We start from the raw sequence: 14,767 nt of genomic DNA, 5'->3' as shown, positions 1-14,767 counted from the left end.
TTACGTGAATACTCCACACTATGTGCATTTTGACATAATTGTGTGTGTATTTGACTATTCTAGTGCAATAAGCTGTGAGAGAGAACTGAATTCAGGATTGCATGCATCTGATAGGCGGCATTTGTGCTTCAGCTGTGTGTTTGCACAGTGGCATATTGTGATTAATAGCACTCTTTAACATATCTCTAACATATCAATAACTTTAAGAAGTACCGCAAAGTTTAAGAAATGTAACACTTTAAAATATCGATTTTTTAAATTTGTGAAGTAATGCCTATCGGCAGAAGATAGAATCGCGATTCATATGTGAAATAATTTTTTCCCCCAGCCCTAGCCTTTACACTCAAGCTTCCTGAAGTGAGATTGGAGTCCCATTATGTTTGTCCAGGTGCTGCTTTAATCCCGTATGGTCTCCCGTGTCTGAGAGAGCTCTTCCGGTTCCTCATCTCTCTCACCAACCCACATGACCGCCATAACTCTGATGTGATGATGCACATGGGCCTCCAGCTGTTGAACGTGGCCCTAGAAGCCGCACACATCGCCCCCTACCAGTCGTTGCTCTGTCTGGTCAAAGATGAGCTCTGTAGACACCTCATACAGGTAAAACTTGGTTCTTCTCTAACCTAACTTGTGGGTTTCTCTTGGGTTTTTCACACTTGAAATAGTTAACCTTGGATCATTCTATATCCTGGGTAAATGGAATCCCGGGTAATCTTGCTTCACGTTTCACATTGCTCACAATTTACTCTTTTGACAATGAATCCTGGGTATTCATAAGCTGTCGTTTCACACTGTACATTCCAAAACCCTGTGTTAACGTTCTTATTTGCATGTTTGCAGTGTCTTTGGCATTGATTAGTCGAACACAGCATGTGACCCGTTTACATAAAGGCTCTAATATTGCACATCCTCATATTATATTTTGCTGACTGTGCTGTCAATTCTTTTTGCGAGTTTATATGTCACATTTCTGAGAAAAGATGTCAGAATTGCGAGATATAAACTCACAATTGCGTGTTATAAAGTAGGAAATGAGAGATATTCTGACGCAATTATAGAATACGCAATTCTGACCTTATAACGCGCAATTGTAACTTTATATCACGCAGTTCTGACTATATCTTGCAATTCTGTAAACTCGCAATTGTGAGAAGTCACAATTATATTTTTTAAATGTTTAATTCTGTGGTGGAAACAAGCTTCTATATTTCCCCCCTCCAACTCTGAAACATAGACTACTGTTTATACAACACGCATATGATTTGCTGTGTATTTCTAAGCATCTAGCCATTACATTCTAACACTGTTTCACACTGTACACGTTTGGACACATGTACCACAATATGGGGTTAACACAGCAAAAGTGGTGCTATCCCTGCTCTGGATTAACCGCTGGTAAAGCACAGTGCTTTGTAATTACAGGTGTGAAACGTTCACCGGGGTTTAAAAGTGGGGTTTAGAACGACAAGCTCTTCCGATATTTTCACCTGTACTAAATGTTCTACATGTGTCTCTTTCTAGTTGTTAAGTATTGACCGAATGAATCTGTATGCCGCCTCCATACGTGTATGCTTTCTTCTCTTTGAAAGCATGCGAGAACATCTCAAGTTCCAGCTTGAGGTATGTGACTGAATGATGATCTTTCTGTGGTGAGATATATGCCATCTCAGATGCAGGGTGTCACTCTTTATATGCCTCCACAGATGTACCTGAAGAAGCTAATGGACATCATTACCTCTGAGAACCCTAAAATGCCCTATGAGATGAAGGAGATGGCCCTGGAGGCCATTGTACAGATCTGGAGAATTCCCAGCTTTGTCACAGAGCTCTATATAAATTATGACTGTGACTTTTACAGCTCCAACCTGTTTGAGGACCTCACCAAACTGCTCTCTAAGGTGAGGCACTCTAACTCTAGACATCCCTCTAGCAGGAACTTATGAGAAAGAAATTGATTTAAAGTTTGAAAACAGTCCTTGGGTAATATTTGATGCCTCTAGATATGCAAAAATGTATTTGTCACCCTTAAATTAATATTTCACAATCTACTAGAGTTGAATGACTCTGGATAATTGAAAATCACAGTTTTTGTTTTGTTTAAAAGATCACAATTTTCCCACGATTCTGAATAGACAACTAATCAAAGTAACATGTAATTTACTAGTCAGTGGTTCTGACAAAATGTTAATTGCAACAGTCTATAAAAAATAAATAAAATTTGAATAATCTGAAAATTAGCAGAGTAACAGTTAATTTTTTCATGATTCAGTTTGTATTATGGTTCTGTGGTCACAGGTTATAGCTACATTCTTATGAGTGGTTAAACAGTTATAATTTGAGGCAGATACTGATATTTTAACTAATCAATTGATGATTGGGTTGACAATTTTTGTTTTTCCCAAAAAACTTTTAAGCTCATGTTTCACAAGCATTAAACCACATTCTTCTGCAAAATGCACAACATGGTATTTTTTATTTATATTTATTATTAGTATTATTTTTTTTTAATTAAATTTTTTACAGGAGATGATTCACCTCTAATAGAAATTCCTGATAGTTTCTCACATTAATAATTATGAAGTTATGTTTATTATATGTTGTGTTATATTTGCAGAATGCCTTTCCAGTGTCTGGGCAGCTCTACACTACGCATCTCCTCTCACTTGAAGCCCTGCTGACAGTGATTGACAGCACAGAGGCTCATTGTCAGGCCAAAGTGCTCAACAGTGCTTCACAGCTGGACCAATCAGAATCCTCAACAGTAGAAGGAGACAGTTCAGTCAATACAATCACAGATTCAACAATAGGTGGGCAGAATCAAGAGTCCCAGGATGGGCACTAACAGAAGTGCTGTAGTAAATGAAGAGAACTAAGTAAACTGCAGTTAACGAAGGAGTTTAATTGTTTCTCATAATTGCAAAATCTTCTTTTGTTTGCTACTTACAGAGGCTGGCAAATCTGTACCAGGTTGTAATGGGCAGAATGCTGTGGTGTCAGAGACGAGGGCTGCCTGTCCTCCCACCAGCGGACATCTGATGGCAGAGAAGATGAGATTTGGCAGACAGGACCAGGAGGAGATGGACACAGGTACTTAACTGATGTTTTGCCTATGAAATGCAACAAACAACTTGGACAACATACTCATTGATTTGCAGTAAACATTTGATGATTTAGAGTAATCTTATTTGTCTTAATCCAGCGGAGAAGAAAAACTCGAAGAAGCCTCAGCGTTTCACCAGCTGTCTTCCAAATTCTCAGGAACTTTTGGAGATCAAGAACAAGAAGAAGGTGACCATACTTTCATCTGCAGTTCTTTGCTCTTTATATTTGTGAATATTAAAACCTTAGAATTTTTTTTTGTGTGTCTGCTTCATAGCTTCTGATCACGGGTACAGAGCAATTTAATCAGAAACCCAAGAAGGGCATTCAGATCCTGCAGGAGAAAGGCCTGCTCAGCAGCCCCATGGATAATAATGAGGTGGCCCAGTGGCTGAGAGATAACCCCCGCCTGGACAAGAAGATGATCGGAGAGTTTATCAGCGACCGCAGGAACACCGACCTGCTGGACAGTTTTGTCAAGTAAACCTTTTCTTTTTAGCACTTTTTTGGTGCAAGGGTTAGGCTAGCTGCATATTGCCAACTCAAAACATCGGTTGGGGATGTTATTAGTTGAATTTTATGAAAACTATCATAAGCATAAAGACATCTTAAAATTAATCCATTTGAATCAAGCGATTTAATCCAAGTCTTCTGAAGAGACATGATCACTTTATATGATAAACAGATTTATGTAAATGTCTTTACTGTTACTTCTGACCAATTTAATACATCCTTGATTTTAAAAAAAGTATTAATTTCTTACAACAACAACAAAAAATCTTACTAAGGAAAGTATTAGAGTACTGTAATAATAGAATTATGACAATATGGGAAATGCAGTAAAAAACTAGGTAAAAGTATGCATACTTCACATGAAAATGTTTTCATGGTTCTAAGTAAAAGAGTTATTGGTGTCTTAAAGAGAGTTGGTAGTGTCTTAACTCAAGAAGTTGAGTTGGTTGTTCTGTTAACGTTCATCGACACCAACTTTTTGTTTTTCAGACACTCATGTAATCAAGTCTTAACGCCTGGAAATCCGATGTGGTCTTCTAGCTTTAGATTTTCTTCTTACTAATGGTTACTATCAGGCTCAAAGTGACTCAGTATGGAGGCTGAGATAATTATACCTTAAAGTTATTTTAAGGCCATCTCTATCTCTTCCTCAGCACGTTCGGCTTCCAGGGCCTGCGCATAGACGAGGCGCTCCGCTTGTATCTGGAGGCATTCCGTCTTCCTGGAGAAGCGCCTGTCATTCATCGGCTCTTGGAAACCTTCACTGACAACTGGCATGTAAGTCAGCTGCCACACACACACAAGCACGGACTGACATGAATATATTTACACGCGCATATATATATTCTTTAAATAGGCTGTAGGTTCGCTGCAGTCACAGACACAAGCATTCTTACAGTTCTTCCATTACCACACTCCAAGGCAATCCTGGCCACCAACTGGCCCCATCATCAGGTAATTAGGGACAGTGGAACAGCAGTTCACTCGGGATCAAGGACGGGGTCATTAGTCACGCAGGTAATCGGGGAAGAGGAAAATGTTGCACTGGGAAGTGAGACACATCCATCTGCCCTGCAGTAAGCAGCTCGGCGATCCGAGAACATTTCGAACACGCTCACTTACGTGCATGTAAAAGGCAGCTCTCTGTGTGTCACCTGGAAAGTATTCGTAGTAATTTCTTTTCTTAGTCACCATTCTCAATCACTACGAATGAGCTCATGTGATTATGCCACACAGACATGGGGGTTGTGCCCTCCCCGATGCAGCAATGTATCGAAACGGGAATGGAGTCAGTGTCTGACATTTACACTGGCAGGAGATCCCGGAAGAATTACTGTGCCCTTTTATATTTTTTCTTGTGGTGATTGATCCTTCAAAACGCGCCTGTAAAGATGAGCGTACATATTAGGTGAGTTGACGATGCTATTCTCGCAGTCAATTGAATGGCCTTGTTCTCTTGTGTGCAGAAAGTGAACGGTAATCCCTTCCTGACAAACGACGCTGGCTTCGCCCTGGCTTATGCCGTCATCATGCTAAACACCGATCAGCACAACCATAACGTTCGAAAGCAGAACATCCCCATGACGTTGGAGGTGAGCGACACATGTTCCTGTTACCAATGGGAATATCCAGAAGTCATTCACATGTTCAGGGCCACACACGCAAATCTCTCTCTGAGAGATCAGTTTCAGCTCTTTGACTTAACAGTATAAGATAAGTGTATTACATGTTATGCGTGTAAGTGTGTTATAAAACCATCTGTCTAGATTTGCCACACATGCAGATTACTGTTATGCAGCCATGCCTCACTTTTATGTGCTTCAGACAACTGGCCTCAATTTAGTGGGGCTTTGAGGTCAAATGAAATGCAAATGTCAAGCCACAGCAGTCACACATGTACATATTAACTCTTTCCCCACCATTGACGGACACGGCTTTCCGTGTTTTCACTGTAGTAAGGTAGGGTGCACTAATACACATATTCTAAAAGAGTACTGAATCTCCTGATCAAAACAGGCTAAGAAGAGGCAGAAACAAGCGATAGCATATGTAAGCAGATGCACATGTAAAATAACACAATCATCAACATTAAACATCATATAAATCAAAACTGCCTAATGTTACAGAATGAAATGTTGTTTTTTACGTTGATAAAGAATGCATCAAGCTAGAAAAAAACTTTTTTTTGTTTGTTTTGTTTTTAAAGCAGACACTCTGTTCTTTCTTTTGATTATATTGCATGTTCATATATTCATACAACAAAATATTGTGAGGGCCATGGAAATTTTGTGAAAATGATTTTAAAAAAGTGGCGGGGAAAGAGTTAATGACTTTACTTGCATCATTTGAAGAAAGAACACTTGAATGTATCTAAAGGTGAAGCATGGATGTAAAAATTTTACTTTATGTCGTACTGTATATCACTCTAACCCACGTTTTAATCTGTCGTGCTCTACCAAAACTGATATCCTCTAATTCCATTTATGGATTCAAAAAATCCCATCATTACCATAATGCAAAAAACAATTGCACTCATTGTTGTAAATCCCATTGTCATTACCATAATGCAAAATAAATAAATAAATAAATCTGAAAATTCTGAAAATCAATTTAAAAGTTTGCGGTCGGTAAGATTTCTCTGTTTTTGTTTTTGAAAGAAGGCTCACTAAAGCTACGTTTATTTGATGAGACATACAGTAAAGACACTAATATTGTGAAATATTACAAAGCTGAATTTTTAGCATCATGTCTTCAGTGTCACATGATCCTGCAGCAATCATTCTAATATGCTGATTTTCTGCTCAGGAAACTTTTTTTTAATTTTTTATAAATGATTAAAAAGAAAGTTATATAGAACATTTATTTTATTAACAGAAATCTTTCAATTCTATTATAAATGTCTTTACCGTCACTTTTGACCAATTTTACTTTTGGCCCCAAACTTTTAAACGGTTGTGGTAATATTTGTGTGTGTATTTTAATCGCAGAATATTTGTAGCATTGTAGGTATTGAAATAAGTACCGAACGTTTTCATGGTCCAAAATTTTTTTTGTAAAACATAGGCTTTCTTTATTGCACAATTTCTTTCTTCATATTTTTATTTTTATTTTTTGGCGGGAAATGTGCCCTGGTAAGATAAGTGGCTGCAGCTGGTAGCATCTTTACTTCAGCAACCACTGACACCTTGAGTTTTCCATGCATTAGCACCAGATCCAATTAAACAGATGATCACACAAACCTTCCTGCTAAAAGCACTGGTGTTGTATAGGAATACAGGAGCAGTGGGAATGGTAATCAGCAGGTATTCAGCCTGAGCACAGAGGGGATAAACGGCCGAGGAGTGAAAGTCGAGCAGCACGAGACGAGGCAGGACTGGGCTTTTGGCAGACGGCGTGTCCAGCTGTCTTGTCTCTGTGTCAGCTAGCGTGTGTGCGTCTACTCTCCAGCCATGGAAAATGAAGTCCTGGAAAGACCCTCCGTCCCTCTGTTTACTCCTCTGTTTATTTCTCCTTCTGTTCATCTCTCTCTCTCGGGGGGGGAGCTCAGGTTTCCCTTGCTTTACCTGCCATTAAGAAAGTATGCAGTAAAACAGTGGCCTAACGCCATCACTCAGCAGCGGACGTCTGTGTGTTTATTTGAGCTGAGGTTGGCCTTAGACCAGCCTGCTTAACACTAACACCTATTAAGTGACACCAGCAGTAATAAACCGAGACCAATTATTGGATTTGAAAGGTGATAGTTGGAGGATGTCGCTGTAATTGGATGGAATGAAGGCATTTTAATCAGTTTCCTCCTTCTGTTTGTTGTTTTATTTTATTTGTCTAGCAATTCAAGAAGAATCTCAAAGGTGTGAATGGAGGAAATGACTTTGATCAAGACATGCTGGAAGACATCTACAATGCCATCAAGTTAGTGATTATGTATAGTTTTCATTACCTTTTACTTGTTGAACAGTTTTAATATAATTATATAAAATATATAAAATGGTGAAACGTTTACACAATACGTTTTCATTGGTAACTTGTAAATAAAACCACATTTAAAATTAAGGATGGCCCACTTACCCAGAGCCAGTGTGAGAGAGTTTTGGGCCTGTGGACGCAACAGTCACTTGTTATATCAGGCTATTTATATCCAGTCACTACATCTTACATTTGTCGGTAATGGACAAATGGCTCACAAACTTATACATTTGATTTTCAGTTATGTATTACATTTATCTGATGCAAATTCTGATATAAAGTTGACTCTAATGTAAAGTTATCAGTCTGGCTGACATACAGTACTGTATATGAGATTGCTGACTTTGTGAGAATGACTTTCAATAAGACGCATCAGTTAAAAATTATACATCCTAGTATGCCATTGTTTACCAGCAAAAGTGTATTTATCAGTTTGAATTTATAGCTGCCACATTATAGCTGTATAATTTCCAATAATACTAATAATAATTAATTTGCTGCTACTTACTTTCAGGGCATGTGATTTGGTGCTCAAGAAACATTATTTTCAGTTTAAAACCGTTGTGCTCCTTAATTTGTGTAAACAATGATTTTTCATTGATAAATAGAAGGTTCAAAAGTACAGCATTCATTTGATTTTGTTTTAGATTTTTTTACGATGTAACTTTTGGAGTGTGTGTGTGTGTGTGAAAATATGTTATGTATGTGTATATATACATACACAAATAAGTACAAATCGAAACCGCTAAATAGCTGAAAAGGTCATTGTTGAGCTCTGATGTTTATTATCTCTGTTATAAACCTAATGTCTCTGGTCTTTAAGTGTGTGGATATAATAGCTCTTGCTAATGATGTATACAATGGCTCAGATGGGATAAGCTGAGATAAACGTATGTGGTCCTGCAGGAATGAGGAGATTGTGATGCCCGACGAGCAGACGGGGCTGGTGAAGGAGAACTATGTGTGGAGTGTTCTGCTGCACAGAGGAGCCTCTTCTGAAGGGATTTTCCTGCATGTGCCTGGCAGCAGTTACGACCGCGACCTCTTCACTATGACCTGGGGACCGACTATTGCCGCGCTTTCCTACGTTTTTGACAAGAGCCTGGATGACACTATCATTCAGAAGGCCATCACTGGGTTCAGGTAAGACCCGCAGATTGGTAGACAGGTTTCGGACACAGCCTTTGAATCATTCAAATTTATTAGAGCACTCATTGCTAAGTAGTTTGTGTTTCTGCAAAAAATTTAGATTTTGATTATGATGCCTCTCTCCTTTTTCCTTTCAGGAAATGTGCCATGATCTCTGCACACTACGGCTTCAGTGACGTCTTTGATAACTTAATCATTTCGCTCTGCAAGTTTACTACTCTCAGCTCTGAGGTAAGACTTGAAGCACCCCTGACCAGATGCATACAGATTCCTGCAGCAGCTTTATGTCATTAGTGAAAAGATCTGATTGGGATTTGTGTGCCTTTAGTCTGTAGAGAACCTGCCCACCGTATTTGGCAGTAACAGGAAGGCTCAAGTCGCTGCCAAGACTGTGTTCAGCCTGTCCCATAATCATGGTGACATTTTACGAGAAGGATGGAAGAACATTATGGACTCAATGTTGCAGCTTTTCAGGGCTGAGCTCTTACCCAAGTCCATGGTTGAGGTAAGACGGGATTGCCAACATATCACTAGAAATTCCCTAACAAACACTTCTTGCTTAGAAGAAACCAACTGCATATAGCAGGCACATTGCTCCTAGATATTTATTAGATCAGGCAATAGTGCCACCTACTGTCTCAAAGGAAGATCTGTATAGATTTGTTATATGAATGAATGTAAATTTGACAAAATATTTAATTCTTGTTAAAAGGTTGAGGACTTTCTAGACCCTAATGAGAAGATATCCTTACAGCGTGAAGAGACACCATCAAACAGGTATATTATTATAGATAATATTTGGAAGTACTTAAGCTTTTTTTTTTTAATGTTTTATTATATACGCTTCCAGGTTGAAACAAGCTGCTTTTAGTGATTGACTTTAGTCAACTCTAATGATCAGTTACATTATATAATGTATTGTTTGTTATTACATCATTATTATATAGTTTACTTAGTTATTGTACCTCTGGCTTCTAGTGCAGTAATAAAGGCACTTTTTGGAACTTCAGAGTATTTGTCAGGCTTGCTGTTGAAAACATCCGCACATTTGTTTTGTGAAATGTGACATAAGTAAAACTGTTTATTTGAATACTTTTTAAATGCACATTTGACCACCCAAGTAAAACATTTGATTCTACAAGGTACTAAAACATTCATAATAAATGTAAAGATGTATATTATCTGTATTGCATGGTTTTGTTACAGTAACTTTTGACCAGACTGGTTTCTACCATGATGCTGCAGCGATTGGGATATGTTAAATATTTGATATTCGTGTATTTAGCTTTATATTTATCACAGTGTTGTCAGTGAAAATCTGTCGTTCTTACTTTCGTGTGATGCCGTAGTGAAATACAAATTGATTGACACCAGCTGGGGGTCATTCAGCTCTTATTAGAGCAATAATATTGACTGTGATCCATGAAATATCATGATTTGTGGTGTGTTAAAATCTTGGAAGTGTTTGTTTGTCAACAATAATTTAATCTATTCCTTTCTGCCACTGTACTTCTGTCAGGGGTGAGTCCGCTGTATTGAGTTTTGTCAGCTGGTTAACATTGAGTGAACAGTCTGGGCTCAGAGGCCCATCCACTGAGAACCAGGAGGCCAAACAAGCTGCCCTGCTCTGCATAAAGGTACAGCCAACACATTTTGCTTACAAAAGACATTGCAGGAGAAGTCAGTCTGACTCATTGCTCCATGTATAAAATGCTATCACACGTGAATCAAAGAATTTTCTCACATTTCTTCAATTTTCTTCACATTCATGTCAGCACTGTGACCCAGAGAAGCTGATTACAGAGAGCAAGTTTCTGCAGTTGGAGTCTTTACAGGAGCTCATGAAGGTGAGGTCCACATTTACAGACTGTGTGTATACAGAAACCATTTTCTTTGGTGTGTTTCTCACAGTATTACTTGGGTTTGTTCATTATGTATTTTTTAATGTTTCCAGGCTCTCATCTCGGTGACCCCTGATGAGGAAACGTATGATGAAGAAGATGCTGCTTTTTGTTTAGAAATGCTGCTACGTATTATTCTTGAAAACAGGTACTGCATGTATGATCACGCTGCATTATCGCATTGAGAATTACTAGTTGAAAAGGTTTTTATAGAGAGATGCCTGTGTGTTTGCAGGGACCGAGTATCATGTGTATGGCAAACGGTACGGGATCACCTGTACCAGTTGTGCGTCCATGCTAATGAGAGCTGCTTCTTGGTTGAGAGATCAGTGGTGGGATTGCTCAGACTTGCTATACGCTTATTACGCAGAGAGGACATTGGCTCACAGGTACACACACGTAAAGTACAAACTGTTGTTGTGTTAGCTGTTACAACACTGATTAACAGAACTGAAAAGTAGATTACAAGTTTCCTCCCTCTCTCTGGATAGGTTCTCCTCTCTCTTCGCTTACTGTTGATGATGAAGCCTCACGTCCTGTCCAGAGTCAGTCGAGAGGTGGCATACGGCTTGCACGAGCTGCTTAAAACCAACGCTGCAAACATCCACTGCACTGATGACTGGTACACACTATTTTCCCTTCTGGAGTGTATCGGGGCTGGGGTCAAACCTCCTGCTGCCATGCAGGTCACCAGCACCAACCTAGACAATGACACAGGTGATTCAGTCATTCCCACCTTTTCAACAATTTTATCTGTTAACATACCTCAAGACACAGTCGAGAGTGGAGTGAAGTCCATTTCCAGATTGGCTTATCTTGTGTAATCCTTTTGTTCCAGGTGCTCAGTCAGATAGTGAACTGAGCTCATATCATCAGACTGAAGTTAGTCTTGACCGAGGATACACGTCTGACTCTGAGGTTTACACAGAGCATGGCAAATCCAGAATACCCCGTTCAGCTACCGATGTGGATGTGGGCTGGCTAGTGGTGAGTGTTCACACCATACCCCAGACAGGAAGCCTGTTTGAGACAAATCCACCGTCACTAATGTCAATGTAACATAATTAGGAATGTTGCTTTGAATAGACGTGTCCCCTTATATAACTTCTTTCTGTTTTGGGCAGGTTGGTAAAGATGACTTGGATGGATCTAAGGCCACAGTGATCCCAACTTCAAAGCCCCTGACCAATCCTCTCATTAACCAGTACAGTTTAACTCTCGGGCAGGACGTGGGTCTCCATGACACCAAGTCCCTCATCAAGTGCGTGGATTCGCTGTCCTTCATCGTCCGCGATGCTGCCCACGTCACTCCAGAAAACTTTGAGCTTTGTGTTAAAGCCATACGAGTCTTTGTGGAGGCTAGCCTTAATGGAGGTACGCATCTCTTATACAGCAAAGAACCAGGATCGGAAATGAACGGGGTTGCCACCTAAATTAATAAAAATCCCACAAAATTCTAAATATGGTACTAGCAAAAAAGTGCCCGTTTGAGTTCTTGTTTGTTATATTTATAACATATGATTTGATCTGTTTTTCCAATATATGTCCATGTTTGTGAATGTGTTTTTGAACAAATGGATTGAGTGAATAATTCAATGAACCATTCATAAAAAACAGTTCCTTGCTTAATTCCTGAATGAATCAGCCATTTTGAATGAATTTTTTGAAAGAATGATTTAAAGACTCACTCATTAAGGCTTATTGCCACCTTCTGTCAGATTTATTTATCCATTTCCCACCCATCATTTCATATTTTTTATATTCGAAATGTAATGTTTAGAACGTGAATCTCATAGCATTATTTATGCAATTGTAAGTCCAGTGAAAATTAATTTGCCACCTCTGAGCTGCATCAAACGGTCTGTGTAAATGCATCTTCAGCTTTACATTGATGATAGGAAATTAATGCAACAAAGATTGTTTTGGCTGTACAGCAGCTCTAGAAGAAAGTCATTGTTCAGTTTATGAACTGTAATTTGACAAAAGATGACAAACATTTAATAAGGTTAGAAGTAATTGCCCTTTTAAAGGGTAAAAATGCTTATGTGTGTGATGTGAAAGGCATTTCTTGCATGCTTTCATTATTGAATATGCTGTGCGATCTTCAACACTGAAACCTGCCCTTGTTGTGTAAAACAAACAAATGATGTCTCATCTTTACACAACCACATGACACATAGCCATTGCTCTAGTTTGCATGCTGCCTCAATAACAAAATATTCAATGCTGCCACGATACAATTTACATTTTATTTTATGATTGGTTTCATTCCAAACAAACCTTTTGGAGGGCTTTTTATTCAAACTTCATCTTGGAAGTTTGACTCCTTGAGGGATTAGAATGTCTGCTTCACTTCCGTGGCTTTGTAATTGGATGTGTCAGTGCCTGTAATCTCTTTAGTGCTGTATCTTGAGCTGTGCTCCTCCGGTGAGTCATTTAACTCGGGGGCAATTCAACTGTCTTGTGTGCCCTCTCCATTTATCCTTCACTCTGCCTCTCAGTTCCTCTATCCAGGGTGGTCTGTGATCTACAGTAGGCTTAGTCAAGACTCATTCAGCACTTTATAGCTCTGCCAATCAGCATGTTATTTTCATGAGCTATAGTCCTCTGTTTATTTGGGAAGATACCTGCTGTCATCAGGGGCTTACATGCTCACTTTGAGGGCGGCAGATCAAAGTTTTAAGTTTTGAACATCTAATAGGCAAAGCAATGTGATAATGATATGGTAGATATCTGCTGTGTTCTCTTTTCATTTCACAATATTTTCGATGCAATCCCAAAATTGACCGAGATATGTCTGAGACAGGTTCTTCTAACCAGCAAATAAAAGGGTGTGAAGATGGGAGAAAAGCTCACTAGAAAATAGCACCTGTGATTCATTCCCATAGCTTTGTTTGCAGTCATAATCAAACGGCACAGGCTTTTACCGTGCTTGACGGACGTGAGAATGGGGCGGCGTGCGCTTGAAAGCATAATTCGATTTCTCTTGTTAGTCACTCTGTTGATTGTTTCCACGCCCTCCGCAGGGTACCGCACCCACGAGAAGAAAAAGAGCCACAAATACGACTCCAAATCCAGCCGGCTCCGAAAGAAGCCACGCGAGAAGGATGGCGCATCGCGGAGAGCCAAACCGTCCAGTCAGCGGCTCGCCCGTTCCCATAGCGACGATGAAGAAGATGAGGGCGTGCCGGCTAGTTACCACACGGTGTCTTTTCAGGTTAGTCTGGACGTAAGTACAACAGCCCTTTCCCTAATTCCTAAATCTGTCCATCATCATGTTTGCAGATTTGTTTGGTGAAGGACAGGCATGTGATTTCACATTTTAAACTTAGAAATATTTATGGTTTGCTTTCAGGTTTGTTTAGTTTCTGACCTCATTTCTGATTCAGAACTTTTACAATATAGAAAAATTAAGCTGTCAATAATAATACTAATACCAGTAAAATTTCGCATTTCCTGAAATAAGTTTTGATACCACAAAAACTAAAATAAAAATGCTAAGCACAGCTTTAGTTAGAAAGTTAAATAATAATGATTTACATTAAGTGCACATTGCATTAGTAAAAAATAAATTGTAATAAATTCAGACAAAATACAAAAAAGACAAAATTATGAACTGTAGTTTCAAATAAAACTTTAAAAGTATTGAACAAAAAAATAAAAAAATTAAGTATATACACTACTTTTACTGTTACTGCATTTTATTTATTATATATTTCCATATTTTGCTTAAAGAAACTCAAGCCTATTTTATATTATTTTCATGAAATATTGTGAATTATTTAAATCTATAAAGTACGTTTGTAAAATCCAATTATCATAGTAGTATTAGTTGTACTACTGTTTAAAAAAAATAATTATCTGACCAGGTTGATTTTCACAGTAACGACAGATCGTTTTTTAAATGATTAAATATTGATAGTAACAGGCTCTTAATTATCATTTTAAAAAGTCATATTTATTTTATTTATTTATTTAAAACAAAATGTAGATTGTTTTTTGTCCTCATATTTGCATGGAAATATGACCCAGACATTTATTTGTGATATTTACCCAGGGCAGCATGCTTTCCCCATCTTCATAACCTGAATGGTGCACATCAAAAACAATATCATGTTGTCATTTTCCTTCCACGTGTTTAC

The 14,767-nt window shown here is 38.5% G+C and overlaps 1 protein-coding gene across 5 annotated transcripts in view; it reads left to right on the top strand.

The window, feature by feature from the left end:
- Positions 1 to 14,767, top strand: part of gbf1 (golgi brefeldin A resistant guanine nucleotide exchange factor 1) — an 82,906-nt gene that overhangs the window by 61,922 nt on the left and 6,217 nt on the right. For 3 of the 5 annotated variants that reach the window (XM_082153270.1, XM_082153267.1, XM_082153271.1), the window contains 22 exons: positions 389 to 600; positions 1,522 to 1,620; positions 1,704 to 1,898; positions 2,615 to 2,807; positions 2,947 to 3,087; positions 3,200 to 3,288; positions 3,377 to 3,579; positions 4,266 to 4,389; positions 5,079 to 5,204; positions 7,439 to 7,521; positions 8,482 to 8,718; positions 8,862 to 8,955; positions 9,053 to 9,229; positions 9,437 to 9,501; positions 10,244 to 10,361; positions 10,500 to 10,571; positions 10,679 to 10,773; positions 10,861 to 11,014; positions 11,117 to 11,342; positions 11,464 to 11,612; positions 11,750 to 11,999; positions 13,652 to 13,854. In XM_082153270.1, the coding sequence (XP_082009396.1) occupies positions 389 to 600; positions 1,522 to 1,620; positions 1,704 to 1,898; positions 2,615 to 2,807; positions 2,947 to 3,087; positions 3,200 to 3,288; positions 3,377 to 3,579; positions 4,266 to 4,389; positions 5,079 to 5,204; positions 7,439 to 7,521; positions 8,482 to 8,718; positions 8,862 to 8,955; positions 9,053 to 9,229; positions 9,437 to 9,501; positions 10,244 to 10,361; positions 10,500 to 10,571; positions 10,679 to 10,773; positions 10,861 to 11,014; positions 11,117 to 11,342; positions 11,464 to 11,612; positions 11,750 to 11,999; positions 13,652 to 13,854 (3,305 nt within the window). Of the gene's footprint in view, positions 1 to 328; positions 601 to 1,521; positions 1,621 to 1,703; positions 1,899 to 2,614; positions 2,808 to 2,946; positions 3,088 to 3,199; positions 3,289 to 3,376; positions 3,580 to 4,265; positions 4,390 to 5,078; positions 5,205 to 7,438; positions 7,522 to 8,481; positions 8,719 to 8,861; positions 8,956 to 9,052; positions 9,230 to 9,436; positions 9,502 to 10,243; positions 10,362 to 10,499; positions 10,572 to 10,678; positions 10,774 to 10,860; positions 11,015 to 11,116; positions 11,343 to 11,463; positions 11,613 to 11,749; positions 12,000 to 13,651; positions 13,855 to 14,767 lie in introns of all 5 variants that reach the window. The other 2 variants (XM_082153269.1, XM_082153268.1) reach the window with 2 other exon arrangements.

The sequence above is a fragment of the Leuciscus leuciscus genome (assembly GCF_965113295.1).
Source record: "Leuciscus leuciscus genome assembly, chromosome: 22".
NCBI classification, from domain to species: Eukaryota; Metazoa; Chordata; class Actinopteri; order Cypriniformes; family Leuciscidae; genus Leuciscus; species Leuciscus leuciscus.
This window is presented reverse-complemented; position numbering and strand designations above follow the sequence as displayed.